Source organism: Mytilus galloprovincialis, chromosome 10 (genome assembly GCF_965363235.1).
Source record: "Mytilus galloprovincialis chromosome 10, xbMytGall1.hap1.1, whole genome shotgun sequence".
Lineage (NCBI taxonomy): Eukaryota > Metazoa > Mollusca > Bivalvia > Mytilida > Mytilidae > Mytilus > Mytilus galloprovincialis.
The window spans coordinates 36,637,179-36,661,048 of NC_134847.1; the positions used below are offsets into that span (position 1 = coordinate 36,637,179).

General features: G+C 32.1%; 1 protein-coding gene across 1 annotated transcript; it reads left to right on the forward strand.

The window, feature by feature from the left end:
* The first annotated feature begins 4,283 nt into the window (after window positions 1–4,283).
* On the forward strand, window positions 4,284–23,178 carry LOC143049474 (uncharacterized). The gene is made up of 12 exons (XM_076223091.1): window positions 4,284–4,362; window positions 4,661–4,732; window positions 10,187–10,385; window positions 11,076–11,161; window positions 12,688–12,765; window positions 13,228–13,321; window positions 14,581–14,691; window positions 16,941–17,042; window positions 17,360–17,368; window positions 19,521–19,619; window positions 22,411–22,512; window positions 23,138–23,178. The coding sequence occupies exons 2-12, from the start codon at window positions 4,670–4,672 to the stop codon at window positions 23,176–23,178; spliced, it is 984 nt and encodes a 327-aa protein (XP_076079206.1). The 5' UTR covers window positions 4,284–4,362; window positions 4,661–4,669.
* The last annotated feature ends 692 nt before the right edge of the window (window positions 23,179–23,870 follow it).

Below are 23,870 nucleotides of genomic sequence, written 5' to 3' on the forward strand. Positions count from 1 at the left end.
CGTTTCTGCGCTTTCATCAATATTCTGTCCGTTCAATTGAAGATCGAATAAACCGTCTCAACCAACAGAGCTGTGCCTACTAAGACGGGAAACGTAAATAACAATTTCTTGTTGCTTGGTCATAAATTCCTACTTTGCGAAGTTTCCTACAACCATGTTCCGAACAAATTATCAAATGCTGGACTTGTCGATAACATATTTGTGGAGGGAGGTGGATTTATATTTCAGCAAACAGTCAGTATTCAAATAGATGCTTATTGTTCACCACTACTGGACAATTTGATTCGCGCTAATATGAAGCATATCTTATACAAAACCTTCCAAAGAAAATGCATCTTACAAATTATTTAACTTCATTTTAAGATAGATTGATGACAAAATATCACTAAAAAATCGTGATTTCAATGATTGTGACATCTTATATATCCAAGTGTTATTGGAGATACAAAAGAAAGAGGAAAGCAATTTAGTTCACGATATGTCACACAGTTTGTCGACTGCAAACTTTAATCATTGACAAACAATTGTCAACTTCCCAATTCTCAGCTGTAACTTATCTCTGCCCTTTATGTGACGTTTTTATATTTAAGTTGTTGTGTTACACTCGTGCATATTCACACTAAACAGATCTCGTTACAACAGTATGCTTCTTACACACAAACTGCTCCGATATCCTTATACGGAAGAACGACTTAAATTGACTCCTCTTACAATTTACAGGCGCGATGATATTAAAACAATGTTTGACCGATACGAGGTGTTCGTATCTCATCTCATTAGCAACCAGTTTACGCGGTTTTATATCTTAAGATACTAGAAAGCCGTCTGATCTGTTATTTTACATATTCTCGATTATGACATTTTGACTGATTGTGGATTCAAAAGGTGGGTGATGCATGCATAGCAAGAGACGTTTACTATGTCGCTTCACGTGGTATCGATAAATTTGGACTTATATTTAGATTCTTACAGGTTAATATGTACCTTTTAAACGATTTGCGAATTTTGAACATCCGTACATGTAAATGTAATACCTAATGTCGACTTAATTGATGTTATAACTGAATTAAAACTTATGTTGGTTTAAAGCACAAAAAACATGGCAAGGTGTACACGTTTTTTCTGTGTATTTTAACAATATTTTCTGACGCTTTAGGCTTTTTTTATTTTACTTGTTCATGAAAATTTCAATTTGTATACTGTGAATGTGATGTCCTGGTTTCTTCTTATTTAACATATGACTATACTTTTGGACAGTTACATTTCAATGATATAAATACATTGAGCATGTTGTTGTCTGTAGTTCTTTAACATGTAAAAATGATTGTGGCGTCATTGAAGCATTTTGTGACATAATGTATCTTTAACAGTAACTGTTGTATTTTATAATCCTTCTTTCATTTTTGATGGTGATTGCTAACTTGGTATATTCTTTGTATTTCAATTCGAATCTTGATTTTGTTTAAGCGTCCTATATTCTCTTACCGTTAACGCAGATAAGACAATTATTTGATGTTTGTATAAGTCGTTCAAGTGTCGATCTTATCTTAAACAATACAAAACGTTCCTGTCATTTTGTACAGGACTATGTTTATCATTATAAACGTTTTCTGTAAGTATTTGGGTATATACCTATTTAGAAATTAATGTTCCAACTCAATCAGCCAAAATTGATCTAAGATGCTATTTGGATATTTATTTTAGATCTGTTTTGGTCATATTGCACCCAAACCTTTTAATACATATCTGGTTTTTAAATGCTTATGCAGTTCCTGATAAAAGTTAATCTGAATAGCGCTTGACTTAACGAAATTTTTAAATTAATATTAACGTTGTTTTCATTAACTTACGTCTTGAAAATAGATTCCACCATAAATAATCGTGTGTGATATCAGGTGCTCCGGTAATACGATAATACAAAAACAAGTGCCTTGCCTCGCCATTGCACTGGAAATCTTCAGCAATGCAATTAGAGTAGCATTATAACGCCAACCATTACAGAAATGTATGAAAATATGTTAAAAACATGTAGTAATTTTGGGGCCCTTTATAGCTTGTTGTTCGGTGTGAGCTAAGGCTCCGTGTTGAAGGCCGTACTTTGACCTATAATGGTTTGCTTTTTAGATTGTTGTTTGTATGGAGAGTTGTCTCATTGGCACTCACACCACATCTTCCTATATCTATAAATTGCTATATTAGCAATTAGTAAATCTGAGTCATGTAGTCTGCCAGTATCTTTTACAATAATTATCTTTATAATTCAGATTTTGCAACTTTGATACTGCTTCAAGGACAGAAGTCAGAAGGTTTGTAATATGACAGATGTAAGATTGCATAGTAGAAAAAGAGAACATGTGATTTCTAAAATTCAAAATGTTATCACACATTTATATGAAATTAGTGTTCAGTACTGATTTCATCTGAAGGATTAAAATCAAGAATCATTTCTACTATATGTTGTTTAAAATTGTTCTTTTTTCTTTTTAAATTATTTGAATCATGCACAATAAATAACTCTTTTCAGAAAACGGCTTTTACACTGGATGTTATGTGAAATCTTTTTCAATGCAAAGGCGTGAAGAAAACGGTTTTTACATTTTGGAATTGTTTTGAATTAAGGAGTCAGAATGCATGTATCTCCCTACTGAATATCTCTGATTTCTTGACAATCTTCGACTATAATCTATGCCGATTTTGGTTTAAACGTTCAAACTCATACCATATGTACCGTCACTATTTTTTATATTTTATTACTTGTAAAGTTTCTTTAAACATCGCATATACTCAAGATTACACACTGAATTTACATACAGGTTCTACTTTTAAACAGCTTAAAATCAGGACTTTAATCCTTTTCTGTGTCTTTGACAATTATGTGGGTTCTTTGAGTTCTTTAATTATTTCTAGATAATATGTTATGACGTCATGTTCACATATCATATATCCATTCTGAATATATAAATCAAGGTAAGATCGAAATAATTAGGGATCGTTTTATGTTGCAGGATCGATTGCGCCGCGAGGTGATTGTCTCCATTGACCACCATTCAATCCCACGCTCAAATAAAAAGTAACAATCGGAAGTAACACAATCGGTATTCACTTGACATATCAAGGATATACGGAGGATGATTAGAAACGGGAAAATTCGAAGCTATTAATGGGTTTATACTGCAATCTAAAAAAAAAACATTTTCAATTGTAGTTAATTGTGTTATTGTTATCTATCTGATTCAAATACTTGGAGAAACCCACATTTAAAAGGGCCACTAATCTGGCAGGAAATATATGTTACCGATGGTGAACAAATTCGTTTCAGTATGGAATAAAATATCAACAATAAGCATAAAACATAATGTATTATATGTTTTAAACAAATATACTTAAACAATCTGCTTACCCTTCCGGAGCACCTGAGATCACCCCTAGTTTTTGGTGGGGTTCGTGTTGTTTATTCTTTAGTTTTCTATGTTGTGTCATGTGTACTATTGTTTTTCTGTTTGTCTTTTTCATTTTTAGCCATGGCGTTGTCAGTTTGTTTTAGATTTATGAGTTTGACTGTCCCTTTGGTATCTTTCGTCCCTCTTTTAACAAGTGGAACACAGTTGTTAAAGAAATTAAAAAGTTTGAGTCGTCCCACACTTCGTTGGATACAACGGAAACAAGGACAGGTTGAAGAGGTCGTCCGTCATAAATAAGTAAATACAGTTCTGCAGGTCAGTGACTGTATATGACATGTACACTCACTTTGACTGTTCTTATAGAACGAGTGCAGTATAAATTATGATAACATATCTATAACACAAACAAAGTATTTTAAGGAATGACGCAACACAGATTTTCAAGAAAAGCTTTATTATTATGCTTATAATCCACAATACACTCTTGTTGTGTTAATAGATGTTCGCTACTTTTAAATTTTACATATTGTCAGAAATTTGGAATTCTATATTTCTATCTATGTAATGCCAGGAGTTGTTATCCAATCTATCCTTCTTGCATCATTTTGTTACATATAGATTAAAGCCACTTTTTTTAAATCTTATAAATTCTTTGTTATTTATCTCATACTTTTTGAAAGAAAAAACACACCAATTTGTTATAAATTAACAATACACAGAGAATTAGTTTTCAGTTGAATATATATCAAAACCAAGGACACGAACCTTTCATTTTTGTCGGCTTCTTAACTTTTTCTTACTAACATACTATTGATCATTTTTTTTTATATTAACTATCAAATACTTTTCCAATATAGTAAAAGAAAGTTATATTTCAGCAAGAGGACAATTATGCTTGCAATGTGATCAAGTAGCGAAACCATCGGATTGTAGAACTGTAAAACAATGTGGAGACCAAGAGGTAAATATTCTTTAAATCTAACAACGGATTATTTAAGGAAAGTCTGAAAAAACATTTCATTACAAAATTACTGACAACTGAGCTGTTTGTACCCTCGTGTATGAGCAGTCTTCTAGGTAGTAAGTTTTGAAGTACGTGCATCCGAAGTGTTTTTCTGGCAGGCCTTACTAAAAAAAAATATTGCTTGAGGTTTGTAACTAGTATCTACCCATGTACATATTTATAGACACTTCATTACGCGAGTATTGTCTGAAAGTTTTCATTTGATAACCAACAAGAATCACATTATTATTTTTAGTTATGTAGTATGCGAAAATTTGTTACTGACAAAGGTCACACGTGGTTCGATGTTGGCTGTAGCAGCTCTCAGGTAAAATAGTTATAGCAATTAAGTCAAACACATAATAAATTATGTAATTAGCAGTTGATGTCATGAAACAGGTAAAATATCATAAGCTGTATCATTTGTAAAAAATACAAGTAAGTCATGTCATCTATTACAATCGAGTCTCTTATAAATCGTTTTAATTTATGTAGGACTCTGTTCACATGATTGCCGATTTTCCCCATTTTTCTTTAAAGGTATCATTCTAACATGTATCCCAGGCATAGATTACCTAAGCCGTATTTGGCACACCTTTTTGAAATTTTGGATCCTCAATGCTCTTCAACTTTGTACTTGTTTGACTTTATAAATATTTTGATTTGAGCGTCACTGATGAGTCTTATGTAGACGAAATGCGCCTCTTGCGTACTAAATTATAATCCTGGTACCTTTGATAACTATCTAACATAGCTTTTGAAAAAAAAACATAACTTAGCTTGCATTTAGATGTATAGTTACATTCCGCTTTATTGATGATATCTTTTAATGAATATTTTGTTTCCGTTTTGAACTTTGTTTGTATCTACGAATGTGTATCGATGTCATCTTCCAATAATTTGGGGTTGCGTTTCACCTTCTAATTTTTCGATCTCGGTTTTGTAAGATTTCCGTTAATGTTTTCCACTCAATCCCTACTTATATAACGCCTTACACCAAAGAGGACTGGCAATTCACTGCTTTATTCAACTAGACAAGTTATTGTAATCACCAAAAAAATCCAGAGCATTTTCAAGAGCGCAAATCTGTTGTATATGGTAAAAGTGGGGGAAGGAATTATCATTTCTTGAAATTAAAACCTATAAGAATGTATCCGCAGTCAAGCTTCAAACATTGAAACGCAGCCAATACAACTGTACTAGAGGTCCTTCAACAGACAAAAACTCTACCATGACACTTGCCAAGCTGCTAACAGTAATGTATCATTTGGAGAATAAGGGCGGTTTATATGAGCAGATAGTAAATGACTACGTCACTTGATCAGGATTTACTTCAGTCACGGAACCGCATGTGGTTTATGGGAAAAACCTAAAACATTGACAATGTCGTGTACGGAATCGAATGTACTTTGTGTGGACTTCTTTATGTTGGTGAAACTCGTCAAACTTTGCGTAAAAGAATGAATCAACACCGGTCTGATAATAAAGATCCTCAATTTAGGGTTCTTTATAACCATTTTAATCAACCGGACCATGATCCTTCTTTATCTATGAAAGTACGCATCATTGAGAAAATTTATCACCACACAAATAGCCCTGTACTAAGTACTCCCTTTCGCAAAGATAGGGAAAATTTTTGGATAAGGGAGTTAGGGACTGCAATGCCATATGGTTGCAATGACAATATTAAAGGAGTAGGAAATTTGTCAAGTCCTGCCTGCAGTGATGTTAATGTAATGGGTTTATTTAATACTACCTTACGACAACAACGTAGTCATGGGCAAAAACATTACCATCGGCCTAATGTAAAAAAGTCTTCCAAATCTAGATCACCATCTGGGAGCTTTGATGACCTTCTTTCACATCTTCATCATCCACTAGGGTTACATTACATAAGAACTATTCTCTTTTCGCTGCCAGTTAATTTTCTTAAACGTTTGAGAGATTATGCACTTGACAAAGGAGGCACCAATACATTTTCTGCAATATACAGACTAGTCAGTATTATTTGTGATGTAGCTCTTTTCCGTCTTTTCAAACCAGTAAGATCTGAACCTTTACATGAAGAAAAGAGGAGATTCCTTCCTGTTGATTTTGCCAATAGAGGAATCGATGCAATCAATATCTGCAACGTTCTACATCACAAGGAGGTAACATCTAAAATTCCTATTTATTTTCAAAATCAGTCTGTTCCTATTGTATCCTACAGTTACACCAAAACCATTGCACCTAAAATATTTAACTATAAACAGGCATTGCAGGACCTTGACTTAGAACAATACCTTAAAAACCCTCAGACATGTGACTGTTCCCACTCGCCTTATAATTACAGCCCCTCTGGTCATGTTATAACTGGGGATCTAAATATAATTCAACATGAAAATCTCCGAAAGGTGATTTCTCATGGTCCTAAGTTTAGAGAACCCCAACACATCAATTGGGACCATAACTTCAAAATAATTATGGATTCTATTGAGGACTACGCCAGAGCATGGGCTAAGCGAGAAGAAGTTGAACTGGACACTTTGTCAGAATGGGTTAAAACTATCAGGTCTCTGATAAAACGTCGCATTCACAAATTGAAAAACTGTGTGAACGATCGACCAAAGTCCGTTTTTAGAGACAAAGAGGTCATGAAATGTCTATCAACTCTTCATGATAAGTATGTTGTTGTTCCTGCGGACAAAGCTTCAAATAATATTGTCTTTGTATGTAAATCGTATTACTACGAATGTCTTGTAAAAGAATTGGGTATAACGGAGCACTCAGGTAATCCCACATACAAAGACATATCATTTGACAAGGATGAGATTTTAGCAAATCATAAGTCCTTCATGGCTTCAATAAACATTACATTGAACACCAAATCGGAGGACTTACCTTGTTTGTATTGGATACCAAAGCTTCATAAAATGCCGTACAAACAACGGTATATTGCTGGCTCATCTTCATGTTCCACTAAAGAATTGTCTATTAGATTGACTAAAATTCTGTCTGCAGTGAAAGAGGGTCTTCAGAAATACTGTGAAACTGTTTACTCGCGTAGTGGTATTAACCATATGTGGATTCTTAAAAATTCTAAAGAACTTCTAGACAATTTCAAATCTCGGTCTCTTTCTGAAATAAGTTCCATCAAAACTTTTGATTTTTCAACCCTGTATACCACCATTCCCCATGTAAAATTGAAAAATCGCTTAAAAGAAATTATCCACAATGCCTTTCAACATAAAAATGGTAGCATACGCTATAAATTTATTACTTTGGGATTTCATAAAGCATATTTCGTTAATAGTGACAAACAAAAAGATGAATCATGCTACACAGAAGAACAAGTAGTCAGTACGCTGGAGTTTCTTATCGACAACATATTTATTGAGTTTGGAGGTAGACTTTTCCAACAAGTTGTCGGCATTCCTATGGGAACAAACTGTGCGCCTCTTCTTGCCGACCTCTTCTTATTTTCATATGAATCGGAGTTCCTCCAGACACTTGTCAAAAACAAGAGGATCAAAGAAGCCAGATTATTTAATTTCACTTTCAGATATATTGATGATGTTCTTTCCTTAAACAATCCGAACTTTTCTGATTGGGTTCCATTAATATATCCCCCAGAACTCGAGATTAAAGAAACAACAGACACGGCTTCCTCCGCCTCATTTTTAGACTTATATCTCGAATTTGACTTACACAGTCATCTCAGTACCAGAATCTATGACAAACGAGACGATTTTAATTTCGAAATTATAAATTTCCCCCACCTTAGTAGCAATATACCAACTTCACCTGCGTATGGGATATATATTTCTCAACTTATTCGATATTCAAGAGCTTGCAGCTCCTACTCAGACTTTGTAAAACGTCATCAGTGTCTGAGTAGAAAGTTGATGAACCAGGGGTATGTCAAAGAACGTCTCGTCCTTTTTCTAAAAAAGTTCATTGGAAGGTACCAAGACCTTGTTGATAAATATTCCGTATCAACTTCTCAAATAATACACGATGGTCTTGATGTATAGATTCTGCGTACTGATGTTGTGTATCATCTTAACAACATGTTTTATTGTTCTTTTATTTGTTTTTGTTCTATTATTAAGATTACTTGTACTGTTGAATGGTTTTATGTGATATCCGTTTGACGTGGCTGGGTACTTATACATCTCGTCAATGTGTGTATTGGCTTTCATTTTTTTGTGATTTGTTTTGTATATGTGACTCTTTGTATTTCTTTTGTGCTTTTAACGTGACTCTGTACTTTAAAAGATCCCGTCAGTATGATATTTGTCTATAATATGTCATATGTCATTATGATATATTTCTATTATGAATTACTAACCCTGTATGCGTACATTGCCTATGAAAATTTTAAAATTGTTTGTATTCACATTGAACGACTAATTTATGTGACGTATATAATATTTCTGACGTCAGACACTCAAATCAATCCATATGTTCTTAGACAGTAGATGTTTTTGTGTCCTGTTAAATGTTTTCTTTTAAAATTTTTGGTATTCTCATAAGTTCTATGTATAACTTTTGGACTAGTTTGAATCTCGGTCTATTTCTGTAATTTATTCTTACATACTTTTGATTTTTTAACCCTGTATACGTACATTGTCTATATAGATTTTAAAATTGTTTGTATGCACATTGAACGACAAATTTATGTGACGTATATAATTTTTCTGACGTCAGACACTCAAATCAATCCATGTGTTCGTAGATAGTAGATGTTTTTGTGTCCTGTTAAGTTGTTATACGATGATGACTGATGTACCCGTATTTTGACTATTTTATTAATTGTGACTGTTTATTTAACGCATCATGTAAATGTAGCGGAATTTGATGAGACTGTTATTAAAGTGAGAGGGTTAGCGCTATAGAACCAGGTTTAATCCACCATTTTCTACATTTGAAAATGCCTGTTCCAAGTCAGGAATATGACAGTTCTTGTCCATTCGTTTTTGATGCGTTTTGTTTTTTGATTTTGCCATGTGATTATGGACTTTTCAAATTGATTTTCCTCTGAGTTCAGTATTTTTGTGATTTTACTTTTTAATATATTATAATACAAATTTATAGATAAAACGGTGTGTGGATATCAATCCATGATACAAAATCTATAAATGCACAGAAAAACGAAGAACAGAGCTTTTATAGGTGTATGTAGATAGATATAAGAAGATGTGGTTTGAGCGCAATGAAACAACTTTCCATTCAAGTCAAAATAAAAGTAAACCATTATAGCTCAACGTATTGCATAAACACAGAGCCTTTGTTCACACTGAACATCAACCTTTAAAGTGGAGAGTGTAATACCATTCAAACAGGTAAACCAACGGTCTTATATATATAAAACAAACGATAAAATCTGTTGAACCACATCAACAAACGACAATCAATATACATCAAGTTTCTGACTTCGGACAGGTGCAAACAGTAATGCAGCGGGTTTACAAGTTTTAATAGGCGCATACCGTCACCCTACTCTGAAAGGTATGCTTCCGTGTGGAATTTAAATTATACCATAGAAATCTATATGCACATTATTGTTTAGGTGAAATGCACTTCAAATTTTGACTTAACTATGATAACTCTATAGTTCTCATAGTTAGCGATATTAACGAAGATAGCAGGACAATAGAAAGTCACTAAATTATACATTCAAAATATTGTATCCACCCGAGAAATTTATTTAATAAGGATATACAAATAAATTATGGTATAGTTGTTTTAATTCAGTACTTTTGTTTTAATACAGAATGATTTTGTTTTATTTCTATTGAAGCGATGCTCTCCGATTACCTCTGTTTTTGGGAAAAGGAATGATGATAAAGGAGCGATACCACTAACATCTCCAACATTAGGAATAAACGCTGCACAAAACACATCATCTACCATGTTGCGTTCAGCTGGGGACACAATAGTTTGTGAAAAATGTTGTTCCGGTGACATCTGTAATGCTGGGTCTTTGTGTGGAACTGCTGGTATGACATGTATAATGAAATTAGAGGTTTTTCATAAGTGTTTTTTCTCTAATAATTGTATTAGTGTGAAAGCCATTTGTCGAATAACAAATTTTTATTATTGCAATTATTGACCCCATACTATGCATACGTATTATATTTCATCTCATATATTTTAATGAATATCAGGTAAAAAACACATAACTAGATATATATATTATATTGGGTCGCAGTTGATACCAGACATATATGCGGAATACATTATTTTTCAATACCATAAACTATCAATTTGTTTTTTATGAGTTTTCGTCAGAAGAAATAATTGTTGGTAAATTTATTGTTTGTTATATAGACATTAAAGGGGCACTAGCTGTCAAATTCTTGTTCACCGATTTGACTTAAATTCTCATATTTGATTTATAACAATGTAAAACATTTATCCAAACTGTCAAAAGTCTAAAACAAAAACAATTTACAGGGCAAGGGAACGATAATTTGTAGCTTCGACGCGTGTATTTCAGTATAGACGCCATCTAATTAACTATCAAGTTGACCTCTAATGACCATATACGCGATGCAAACATACATATATATATAAATATATTGAGCAACTCGAGCATTACTGATTGAACAAAAAAGATCAGATTTTCGATTTTGTATATATCTCGTAGCTAGTGCCCCTTTAAACTGATAGTAACAATACAAATTTAGGATTTCTGCATGAAATGGTATGTTTCAATTGCTCCTCTGAAAATGAAGACAGATGTACCACTATTGAGTTATGTGATCAAGACGAGGTAAGATGTTTATTGTTCTGATAAATTACTATGTTCAACGTTTTATGTCTAAGACTATTCTAAACAAGTGTGAGTCAGCTCAAAACGACACAAAATTGCATAAGACATAACATAGAAGCCATTATACAGGTTTCAAAATTTCATCAATGTCAATACCAGTATGAAGAAGATATTAATGTTTTTCGGATCGTGAAATTCGTTTGTATTTTAAGTATACATTTTAATACAGAGTATCAAAGAAATGTCTTCCAAAGCCAATCCAAGAATAAAACCAAATTAATCGTATAACAATATTGAGGTAACTGACTTTGTACAACCGCGTGAGCACATTAATGGGTTCGTGTATTGTTTTGGATTATAATGATGTTTGTTTATTTTTACTTCGAAGTTTTGACTGAAATGTAAATCTATTCTATGAATATTTGAACATCATTGATGGATTTCAAAATAACCTGTTAGTTTAGAATTTTCTCCCTTATAGGTCTGAAATACTCAAATCAAATATCTAATAAATTTTTAACAATATCTAACGACGGACAAATTAGCTTCAGACATATGACAGATATTTTGAGGTTAAAGACATAACTATTGACTTATTTTTCAATGGACCAACAATGTCCTTATCAAATTTTGATCCTGAACTAAATTACAAACGTTCTTTTCTAAGACTCATACCATTGCATGATGATGTTTCTTAAGGTCATGAAAAAGAGTCACGAGTTTATTGAAATACTTGGATGGATATTGATGTGTCTGTTTAAAGTGCGTTTAGTCATTAGCTGTAAAAGAAACAAAAGCGTTTTGATGAAATTTAATGATACTGATAGAATCATTGAATTCTTCAATCATTCTATTACATACTTATTGCAATTGAAAGAGCAACACAATAGACTTTATAAAAAAAGAAGATGTGGTATGATTGCAAATGAGACAACTGTCCACAAGAGACAAAAATGACACAGACATTAACAACTATAGGTCACCATACGGCCTTCAATAAGTATGTTTATTTAGTTAATGTCATCCATTTCTTCCTTAAATTGGTTGTGAACAGATGTATAAATTTCATAAATCATTCAATACCAAATGGTGAAGTATTTAAAATGGGAAGATGTGTATGCCATGCTAAGATGCAGAGATGTGAAAATGGTATTGCATTGCGAAGATGTAAACAAGGTTACCGTTTGACAACTCTAGAATAACAGCTAAGGTTTTGTTACTTGGAATAAACGTAAAAATCAAATACATGAAGTAAATACAAAATAAAGGTTTTCTAGTTTTATTAGAGGTGATGTCATCAAATTTGGACTTTTGTTTTGTAGGTTATTTTTCGAAACGTTTGGAAGTTCTTTTTTCGTCTGTTGGTGTGCATTATTGAATTCTATCAGTTATTTGATATACTTGATTGCATTTCGTATTTAGATTTAGCATTGTTGTGCTGATATTTAGAGTTACATAATTGTATATATCATATAAAAAGAACATGTGGTATGAATGTCAATGACGTCTTTTCCAAATATTTTTAGAAATGTTTTATTGAGAAAGTTCAAAATAGCAGTACTTCAAATCATGTTTGGAATACTGGATGCCGGCAGAAAGAATTGGTATGCATTTGTTTCTAAATTATGTATATGTTCATTTTTTTTTATCTCAAAAATACATTTCGAGCAAAAAGAATATTATTTTTGCAGAATTTTTGATACAATGGGCATTCACAATTTAGATTGTATGACGAAAACTTACTAATATAAAAACGTACAGAAGATGTGATCTCCTGATCCTGCCAAGATACAATGCAACCCAAGTAAACTTAAACTCACTACTCATTCGAATAAACTTATTCTCAAAGCTTATCGGAACTTTGTTATCAACATTTTTAATTGTAACTGAATATACATACGCGGATATATTCATTATGGATATTTTTTGCGTCTTCATTATCCGTTGGTTATTTAAGGCTAGATTTTTCCGAAATTACATTACATCATTTTTTTATACAGCTTCAAATGCTGAACATATTGCTTATTTCAAATGTAATATTATACGGATACCTATTTCTATCATAGTGTCAACAACTACAATCAAATACAGCGACAGAGTGTTTGTCATCCTGTTGTAGTTCAGATTTGTGCAATAGAAAGTGTATGAGAAACAACATAGGTAAAATTTAATTAAGATTAAACGGAAAAGTAAACCAGAAAATAACCTTGAACAACCATGATATAATAAGGTGATGTTGAACGATTATCGACATGGCCCCATGACGTAATATTGTGCCCTGTAATCCCTTAAATACGCTTCATGTTTGTTCTTATGAACGCAAAGTCCACTCTCTATCCTTGGATAGTGGTATTACAGGACAATACAAAGAACAAAAATGAAAATGGATTCATTGATTAAATCAGCACAAATAGAGGCATACATGAAGACAATAGACACATCGTATCCATCTAATAGTAATCACAGTTACTAATAGATAGTCCAGAGAAAAACACATATTAAATCTTCTGTCTTCTACTTTCAATCACTTTGCTAATCAGGTTTAAAATGCAAATGAAAAGAAATACACATACCTAAATTAGGATGCAGCCAAACAAAAATCAACATACAATCTTCAAAGGATCACAGATCTTTTTTGAATGAAAAAAAGTTGAATTAAAATGAAACTAGTTTATTACATATCTGCCATCTACAATAGAATATCCATACAAAACAAAATATTTTTGATATATTGCTTGTCGATATTACTTACTGCCTTTCACAATTAATATAGCAAGTAATGTGGGAATAAACAAAATTATTATATTCATTTTAGAGTTGAAATTTATTTTAGCAAAGAGTTTTTTATGGACTCTTTTTTCCTGTTATTTTACGATCAAAGAAATGTTGAAATGACGGGAAAGGGACATTACTCTCCGATCTAAGTTAATACATCAAACTTATTCGTTCAGTGTATGCTTGTTTTATTTATTTGTCTTTTATATCGAGTTAAGCTCTAATTATTATGTTATAGTGTGGTTTTTTTATGTTGTAATGATAAACTTCTAGCTAATGTTATGGCTAATGTAGGTGCCTGTTAAAAAGTTAAGTCCGCTGCATTTTCGTATGCACCTATATACAGTCAGAGTCTGTTTGTCAATGGTTGTCGTTTGTTGATGTTTTTCATAATTGTTTTTCGTTTTTTTTTTTATAGATTATAACATGTTTAATGTTGGTTTTCTGTTTTGCACTGTTCATGTTGTGGCCCTTTATAGATTACTGTTTGTTGTGAGCCAAAGCTCCGTTTTGAAGTCGTAGTTTGAACAATAATTCTTTACTTTTCATGCATTGTGACTTAAAAAGAAGGTTGTCTTATTGAATTCATACCACATCTTCTTATTTGAAATCATTACTCCTACACTTGAATTGTTTTTTTGCAGATGCAATATGTGTTGATAAGATACTAAAATGCACCAATAAAACATTCCAGTCGTTCGTTTGTTCAGAGCCCACACTTCAGACGGTCTGCCAAAAATCGTGTGGATTGTGTCGTAAGTTCTTCATACGTTTTATAAATTGTATGTTTGATTGACAGATCAAAAAAAAAGGTACAAACACCTGTGTGCTTGTCGATAAACTAAAACATCCAAGTTTGTTTCGTATTTATGAATTTCTAGCATCATATTTATCTTGAGATAATTTTGAAAACATTATTAATACAAAATACATACCGAAGTAAATATTTTCTGTATATTTGGTCTACCAAATACTATGTGAAACATCATTCCAAATTATTATGTTTTTTTTATCATAATTTGGCCGGAGAGATTTTGTGAAACTACCTATTCAAGGGGTAACATAAATCAGATAGGGAAATTGATATCAAATGTACCAGGAAACGTATGGATAGATAGTAATCTTTTAACAAATCTATACTATTAAACGAGTAGACCTCATTTTGTGTGTCGCTCCTCCTCCTTCCACAATAAGCTAATCATTATGCATCTGAATTCTATAGGTACCTTGCATAGTCGCATTTATCATCTATTCTTATGACCATTTAGTTTGGGTTATTTTGTGAGAAAAACGAAAATAAAGGTGTCCGGATTTTGTTCCCGTCACCAGACCAAATTATAAGTCATACAAGACTTACCGGTTTTAAACTTGCACATAACTTTCAATTAATGGGAACACAAAACATTGATACAAAAAACTGGTTTTTAACAAAATATAGTCGAAGAAAGGGACTGACAAGGTGAATTTGATTTTTGTCTGTTTTTTTTTATTAAACAAATAGTGTTCATGTGTGTATCAACTGTCGGTGATGTTTATAAATAAAACAAAACGATTTTTTTTCACTAACAATTATTAATCATATAACAATTTTAATGTTCAATAGATACTACTTTTTTCACTTCCCTTATGATAGTCATCTCGATGAAACAGTTTTGACTCCGATTGGGGAAGGTTGCGCACATGCGCATATAAACACCGATCTTTTAACTCGAGTTAACCCGAGTCAGACGAATCGAAGTAGGCCGAGTACTCGGGGACACCAGGGGCGGATCCAGCCATTTAAAGGGGGGGGGGGTTTAAACTACATGTCCCCATTGAAATGCATTGATCGTCCAAAAAGGGGGGATCGGACCCCCACCCCCACCCCCTACCCCCTGGGAACTCACAGGACAATAATTTTCGCGTTGATAGAGACTCTCTTTAAATAATAATAATATAAACAGTGATCGCCTTGGAGAAGAAACGTTTTGAATTTTAAAAGCAAATTTTACTTTATTTATAGTATACATATCTTCATAGTATACAGAAATGGAATAATGGAATTTAACAGAAAAAAAATAACGGACTTTGGAAAAAAAGAGAGAGGGCTAAATAAAATTGTCCTGTCTCCAAATAACTATGAATTTTGATACCTTTTCTGAAATTTTCCAGACACAACAACTTTTGCAAATATACTCCCTACAGCAACAGTCTGCATACTTTCAAACCGAGCTGTAAATGCCCTCGATTCCAAAATATAATATACCAGTGATCGCCTTGGAGAAGGAACTTGAAATTGATAGTTGATGACATACATTTTATTTATCGTAAACGTATGTTCATAGCATACAGAAACGCGAAAATAATGGAATTTAACAGAAAACAAAAAAATAATGGACTTTGGAAAAAAAAAAGTGAGAGGGCGTAATAAAATTGTCCTGTCACCAAGTACCTATGAATTTTGATACCTTTTCTAAAATTCTCCAGACATGAAATCATTTACAATAATTTTCCCTGCAACAGTTTACATACTTTCAACCAAGCTCTTAATGCCCACAATTTCGCGGGCGTGATCTAGTAAATACTAATTTGAACAGAGATACAATTATCGTGCTTAATATGTATCAAAATTACCAGGAATATAATTTAGTACGCCAGACGCCATAAGAGAACCAATAACAATTGTCTTCAAAAACACTTTGTTGAAAGCAAATCGATTACTGAAACAGTCATTGTCAACATTTTTGAATTTATTCAATGACTTCATATTTGTTACATTACGAGGTAGGATCACAGATTACCACGGATATGTTCCTTTTATTTAAACCACTATCCCGACTTCTTTCATGAATGCAACATTATCAAAAACTACGAATCGTAAGTAACAACATCATGGATGCCATATCTAAATCAGGCACTGCTATTAATTACCTTTCGGACCGGTCAAAGTTCATCCTAGTTTTTGGTAGGGTTTGTGTAGCTCAATGTATATATTCCTATTTTGTGACAATTTGTATTTATACAGACTGTGCTCCAAACCCCTGTATACATGGGACTTGTACAAGCAGTCAACAGGGTTATAAATGCACCTGTGATGCTGGATATACAGGATCTATATGTGACAGAGGTAAATACAGTAAATATGACAAACAAAAATTGAGAATGGTAATTGGGAGTTTTGTCAAAGAGACAACAACCCGACCAAAGAGCAGATAACAGCCAATGCAGTATTTATCAACAATACCTGAATACTAGGGATTTGCTACTCAACCCTATCCTTATAAACGCAAAGGTTTACTTTATCCAATGTTTGACCGTATTTCTTTAATCATACAACAGCTGATTTTCAACATTTATAATATTTTTTAATTATTTTTTTTTTTAATTTGATTATATTTTTCAATTATGTGTTATGTATCTAATCATTAGTGTTTTATTTTACAGTAATAGACCGTAAGTATAAAGGGAATATCATATGGGTGTATCGATATCGCATTAGTATAATCCCGAGCCACCATTTTATCACACGATATATACTCGAGCAATTATATTGGTTGAGGATTGATACGTTGTATAGGTGTCATATTATTTTTTTTTATCATATTTCATATCCCATAGATAGATTTCTGTCATGTAACATAACGTAATACATCGATAAGGTGAAGGAATACGGAATACAGGGTGTGAGTACGCCATTTATATCGATATCATGACATACGGCTTATACAGCACGATTGTCAATATTCGTAAATGTATGTATTCACCATTTAGTATATAATAAATATTATTAGAATTAATGTTAAAAAATCCCTTGTCTTAAATTGAAAATTTTGTATCGAAAGAACGTCCTTCTTAAAAGCTGAAATTAATCTACATAGATACAAGAAGATGAGGTATGAGTGCCAATGAAACGACTCTCCATTAAAGTCAGGATTTTTAAATGTAAACCATTATAGGTCAAAGTACGGCCTTCAACACGGAGCATTGGCAAGCTATAAAGGGCCCAACCATGACTCGTGTAAAACTTTCCAACTGGAAATATACTTTAAATTTAGAACAATCAAAACATATATGTATAAAGATATAAAAAGATGTGGTATTAATTCCAATGAGACAACTCTCCCTCCAAGTAATAATTTATAACAGTAAACTTTGATAGGTCAAAGCACGGTCTTTACGTATGAACCACATCAACAAACGACAACTACTGAACATCAGATTTCTGGCTTAGAACAGGTGCAAACAATTGCAACGGATTTCAACGTTTTGATAGGTACCAACCTTGATCCGTATCTGAAACAATAGTATAACATCAAAACATAGAAAGACACACTATAAAATATCAATTGAAATGGCTTAAAACTCAATCAAAAGACATATTAACACAAGTAAACATACACTGAACGAATAAATAAATGTTAAACAATTTCCGAAAAACAGCAATGACCGTGAACGAAAATCAGCCATTAACAAAAATATACACAGGTAAATGAAAATGATTTTGTTGTAAGGTATACATTTTAAATGGAGAAAGGAAATATTTTAACAAAATACATAATTTTGATGTTCATAGGACGAAGAAGTGAAAATTTGCAGTTATACCAAACACTTATCAAAGCTGGTATATAGACTAGATAATATCATGAATAAGTTATTATTAAATAAAAAAAAATCACTTATTTATGTTCTTCAGACAACAGAAAAACATTCAATTATAAAATGATTTACCACATTTTCTATTTTTTTTGTTAACTGCATACACATTTGTTGTAACATTTCCCCTGATTTTTGAATATGGCAATACACAAAAGCGAAAATTCTGCATAAATGGGGCCTTAATCGATAATTGTTGGTTTGACATGTTTACAAGTGGCCATTGTTACAGAATAATCATTGTTTTCAATACAATTGTTGTCCGTTGTCGTTAAGGACGCAATGCTATCACGTCATTTGATAGGGGCACTATCACCAATAACCACTTATGGGCCCCGGGGAGCAATATGAGTAGGACAATTTTTCGGTTACTACATATGAAAACCCAACGTTTTCGAAACAAATATGCGATAAAGACATTTACAATATACTAGTCTTTATGCAAACATGGCATTTTTAAGAGCCATACAATAGAAAGCAGCTTGAATCCACTGATTCTTGTTTATGAGTCAATCAGCTGTATCAATTGACGATTTTTATATATGTTCAATTTTACAAAATCACTGAAAATGTTAGTGAGTTTACCAAAGCCCTGATTTCACAAATTCAATGTAACATTTAGATATTAAGTCATTTGATTAGAACAGTCCAGTTTTCTTACTTTCATTATTTTTACTGAAACAAATACATTAGAGGTTTTTTTCATGTTGTCTTTTTTATATATAAATAAAATGATCGGAAATCAAAATCGAATGACGCAGAATTACCAAAGTCAATGACAAATAGGCATCAAATTATCAGTCCATAGAAATCTTATGATTTACGAACATAATTAACTAGATGCTTTTATAACACCTAGATAGAGATCGGCATTTTATGTGTTACCTACTAACATTCTTCAAACATTAAGTCCTACATTTGCATTAATAAATTTGTAACATCATATCAACAGATTGCAATCCAGATCCCTGTGTACAGGGAACCTGTTATAACGGTCCACATGGATACAACTGTAGCTGTTATGCTAACGATGCTGGATCAACATGTGGAGGTAAATAATAAAATAATGTTTCCTAAACTCTAATATGACTATTAAATTGCGTGTTTATCAGTTTACAATAATGAAATAACGGCGTCTACTATGATAGGCTAAAGTACGGTCTTAACGTATAATCCACATCAACAAACTACAACTACTGAACATCAGATTTCTGGCTTAGAACAGGTGCAAACAATTGCAGCGGGTTTCAACGTGTTAATAGGTACCAACCTTGAACCGTATCTCAAACAATAGTATACCATCAAAACATAGAAAGACACACCATAAAATATCAATTGAAATGGCTTAAAACTCAATAAAAGACATATTAACACAAGTGAACATACACTGAACGAATAAATAATAATTATGATACAATGTAAATACAAATCAATAAACATATTCATATTCCGACAGTCGATATCACTTCCATTATGATTGAGACCAACATATTTTAAAACCAAAAAGGTAATACAAAAATAGATGTAATTGAACCTGTAATAGAACGGCTTATAAAAAGTTGAATTATTCGAGACACTTTTATAAGCTTAAAAATGAATGCAGCTAATTTATCAACAACGGTACAATACCAGCAGGGAGACAAGTAGACCGATACAAAACTATAACTTGGGATTTTCAACTTGTGACAATTTGAATAAGCAAACACGTTCGAAACTAGAATGTTTAATTTTTGAGCATTTGTACAAAATGCATAAGCACTTTTTATGATCAACAATTGGTCAAGTGTTTGCACGACAACTTAAAGGTTCAATAATAAATGTACTTTTGAAAATCTGATAATCCTAAAGGTAACTGTAATATTGAACATCGATCAGAAACAGCAACAACACTGATGGAACAATGCCCTCTTTCATTACTGAAATTTTGAATGACATTTGCAGGCATACAGCAAATGACGCAAAGGTATGCTATGACTCGAACTTTAAGATGCATTTGCGATATTTTAGGTACTACTATGGAAGTGTTTTGTTAGTTTTAATTTCACGGCAAAAATAGTTAATATTGATTTTTCAAATATTTATTTTTTTACCTGTACAGCAATAAACCGTGAGTACTTATTTTACTTAGTTACAGACATTTAGAATACAAAGAAAAACATAAATATTTTAGCATCTGTCCATTCCATTTATGGTCCTTGTTTGTGCGTTTCAAGTGTTTTTATATCATATATCAAGTACACAATCATATATCAAGTACACAAAAAGACACTTAACTGCTATGAAATCTGGTTTAAATCACCATTGTTTTTTCCGGATATGCATGTACCAATTCAGGAATATGCAAGCTGTCTTTCCCCATGTTCACATGTTACGTTGATTGAATTGATAGCAACTGACTTTGTCAGGATTTTTTATTATAGATTTCCCGTTTTTAAATTTCCCTTAGAGCTCCGTATTTTTGTTTTACTTCTTAACCTACACCTTGTGACGTATTTTAATATAATGAAAAACAAGCAATGAAATAAAAACGACCCTGAACTGATTGAATTAAAGCAGATAACGTACACATACGCTTAGCTGATAGTTGACCTGGGACCGTGATTTACAGTTGTGTAACGGACTATTTACCGGAATTGTAATAATATGGTCAACACGATATGTGCCCCATGTGGTGCAGGATATGCTTACCCTTCCAAAACAGCTGAGATCACCCCCAGTTTTTGTTGGGGATCGTGTTGATTAATCTTTAGTTTCTATGTTGTTTCTTGTGTGCTATTTGTCTGTTTGTCTATTTCTATAGCTATGGCGTTGTCAGTTTGTTTTTGATTATGAATTAAGCAATGTTGGACCAAAAGTGTAGAAACATTAGGATAACGTTGCGTGTATTGAAACAATCGATAGAAATGTTTACACTGTTAAGCGCCAATATCATCAGTTGAGTATTAGTTTTAGCGTCAGTTTGAAAAAAAAAATATGACATCACTGAATGATAGAGTTAGTGTTGTTGAGTCTTAAGCTTTCTCGAACAAACTAAGCATGTAGTCATACCGACATGTAACAATACAAAGTGAAAGAAAAAAATGTTTCACAGTACAATAGATAAAACATTTAACTCTTCCGGAAAAATATACAGACAAAAGGCATAAAGAAAAAGACAGATACCAAGGGGACATTTTCACCTAAAAAAAGAAAAACACTGACAATGCTAACTACAAAAGACGAATAAGTACCACACACACACAACATACAAAACTCGAAATTGAGTAATCAAACCCAATCAAAAATCGGGAACATACTTAGGTGCTTTTGAATCAAAATCAGTTCCTAGTCCACATGTGGCGCCCATGCAGTTGCATTGTTTATGTCACAATATAGATAGAATACAAAGGGTCAAATAATAACAATATGTCTATGGCACAGATATATAAGTAAAAGCCTAGTTTGATATTTTTGTATGAATGTAAATAGACCGTGTTTCGTGACAGCCCTTATATTTTTAAGAATGTATGTATTTCGAAAATTACAGATAAAATTCCTTTGAAAAATAAATATTGTATTAAAAAACTATAAGCATAACAATAGTAATGCTCTGATATAAAAAGAAAAAGAAAAGAGGAAAATTTGCTTCAATTTTTTTTCTAAAACAGTCAGTACTGAAATTACTAAGTTTGAATACATTACATTTAATTTTAACATCAAAAACTCTATTAAAATATTTATTCATACAAGATATAAGGTTACAATTGCTCTATTCACTTCATTGTTCAAAGAGGTACATAATTTCTTGTTATACTCTAAAATGCATTAATACTCGCATTTAAAACATTTGATTTATACAACAGATTGCAGGTCAAATCCATGTATACATGGGACATGTCATGACAGTCCTAATGGATATGACTGTGCGTGTGATGTGGGATTCACTGGATATAGATGTGACACAGGTAAGACCTCATATATAGTGTACCTCTTAGGTAAAATCATACCAAAATGTTCAACTACTGATTGATTATTCGAAAATGAGAGTTTGGGGATGCTTGATAGCTTCTTGGTACACAATCAGTGACAAATATAAAAAAAATCAGCAGACGTTCAGTAATTTATTAATGAAAGAATCGTCATTATTACGTTACTTAACTGACAGATTGCTATAATCAGTAAATATACCGTTATACTTTAATCAAGGCGAAAAAGATACAAAATAGATTACATATCATAAACTAATGTATACTGATTTATACACTTTACTTAACTGATTATATTTATGAGCATTTCAAAATATAATGAAACTTATTGCCATTACCAACGCAATTACATAACGATTACATACAGGTTTCCTTATAAAAACAATTTCAACTGGAAGTTTAATTTAAAAAGTTCTCAAGCGAAAGGTTGCAGTATTATTGTTATCTGGAATACCGAGATAATTTTTTTACACTATTCGTTAACAAAATATAGTTTAGTTTTTGGCAATTTCAACCGGAAAGTATATTATGGCTGTATAAAATAATCATTTCATCAACTCAACAAAAGTATACAGCTAGTTTCATATGATTTGTATATGTAAAGATAATAATTGTGATAGACCATCATTATCAAACTTTCATTAAACACTACTACAAGTTTTCTTTGAAATAAAAGTAAAGTATTGTGAAAGTTATTAGGATGTTTATTTTCTTTCCCGGTTACAAATTTTGTCAAGTTATAAATTATTGGTAATCTAAAGAAGAAAAACACTTGTAAGTCTCGATCAAGTTACTCCTCTATCATGAAGTTATGGGTTGATTTATTAAGAGTAAGACATGATTTACAAATTTTTATATGACCAATTTCTATTGTTACTCATTCCGTAGACGTTACTACATCAATAACGGTTCCACTACTCTTTTCAATACTTCTAGTAGAAATTTAATGTTCAAATGATGAAACTGCCTTTTTATAAGTCCTTTCTAACTCTCTTTTTTTTCAGTTTGAGTTTTATTTGCCCATGTGATACGTATAAAATAAAACACGAAGATATGTAAATGTTTCTCAATAATATCTACTTTTGGCGTTTTTTTTTTTTATTATATCTGTTGCAGAAAAATGTTTTGTTGTGTTCTACTGTTGGAAATAACTACCTTTTCGTACTTTATTTGGCCTTTTATATCATTTTTGATTCGAGCGTCACTGATTCCAAAGAACCTGTGATCAGCCACTTTTTTGAAGTCTTCACTTTGTCTATTTGTTCTTTTTTTTTGCCATTGCGTTGTCAGTTTATTTATACTTCGTATATTCTGTCTTTTTATTGTTGCAATTATTT

What these genes read in the sequence shown, in the direction of transcription:
- LOC143049474 (XM_076223091.1), top strand. Translation starts at nt 4,670, where the DNA reads ATGCGAAAATTTGTTACTGACAAAGGTCACACGTGGTTCGATGTTGGC. An exon ending in GTCTTTGTGTGGAACTGCTG is followed by an intron (nt 10,386 to 11,075) that starts GTATGACATGTA and finishes ATACAAATTTAG; the next exon opens with GATTTCTGCATGAAATGGTA. An exon ending in GATGCCGGCAGAAAGAATTG is followed by an intron (nt 12,766 to 13,227) that starts GTATGCATTTGT and finishes TTTCTATCATAG; the next exon opens with TGTCAACAACTACAATCAAA.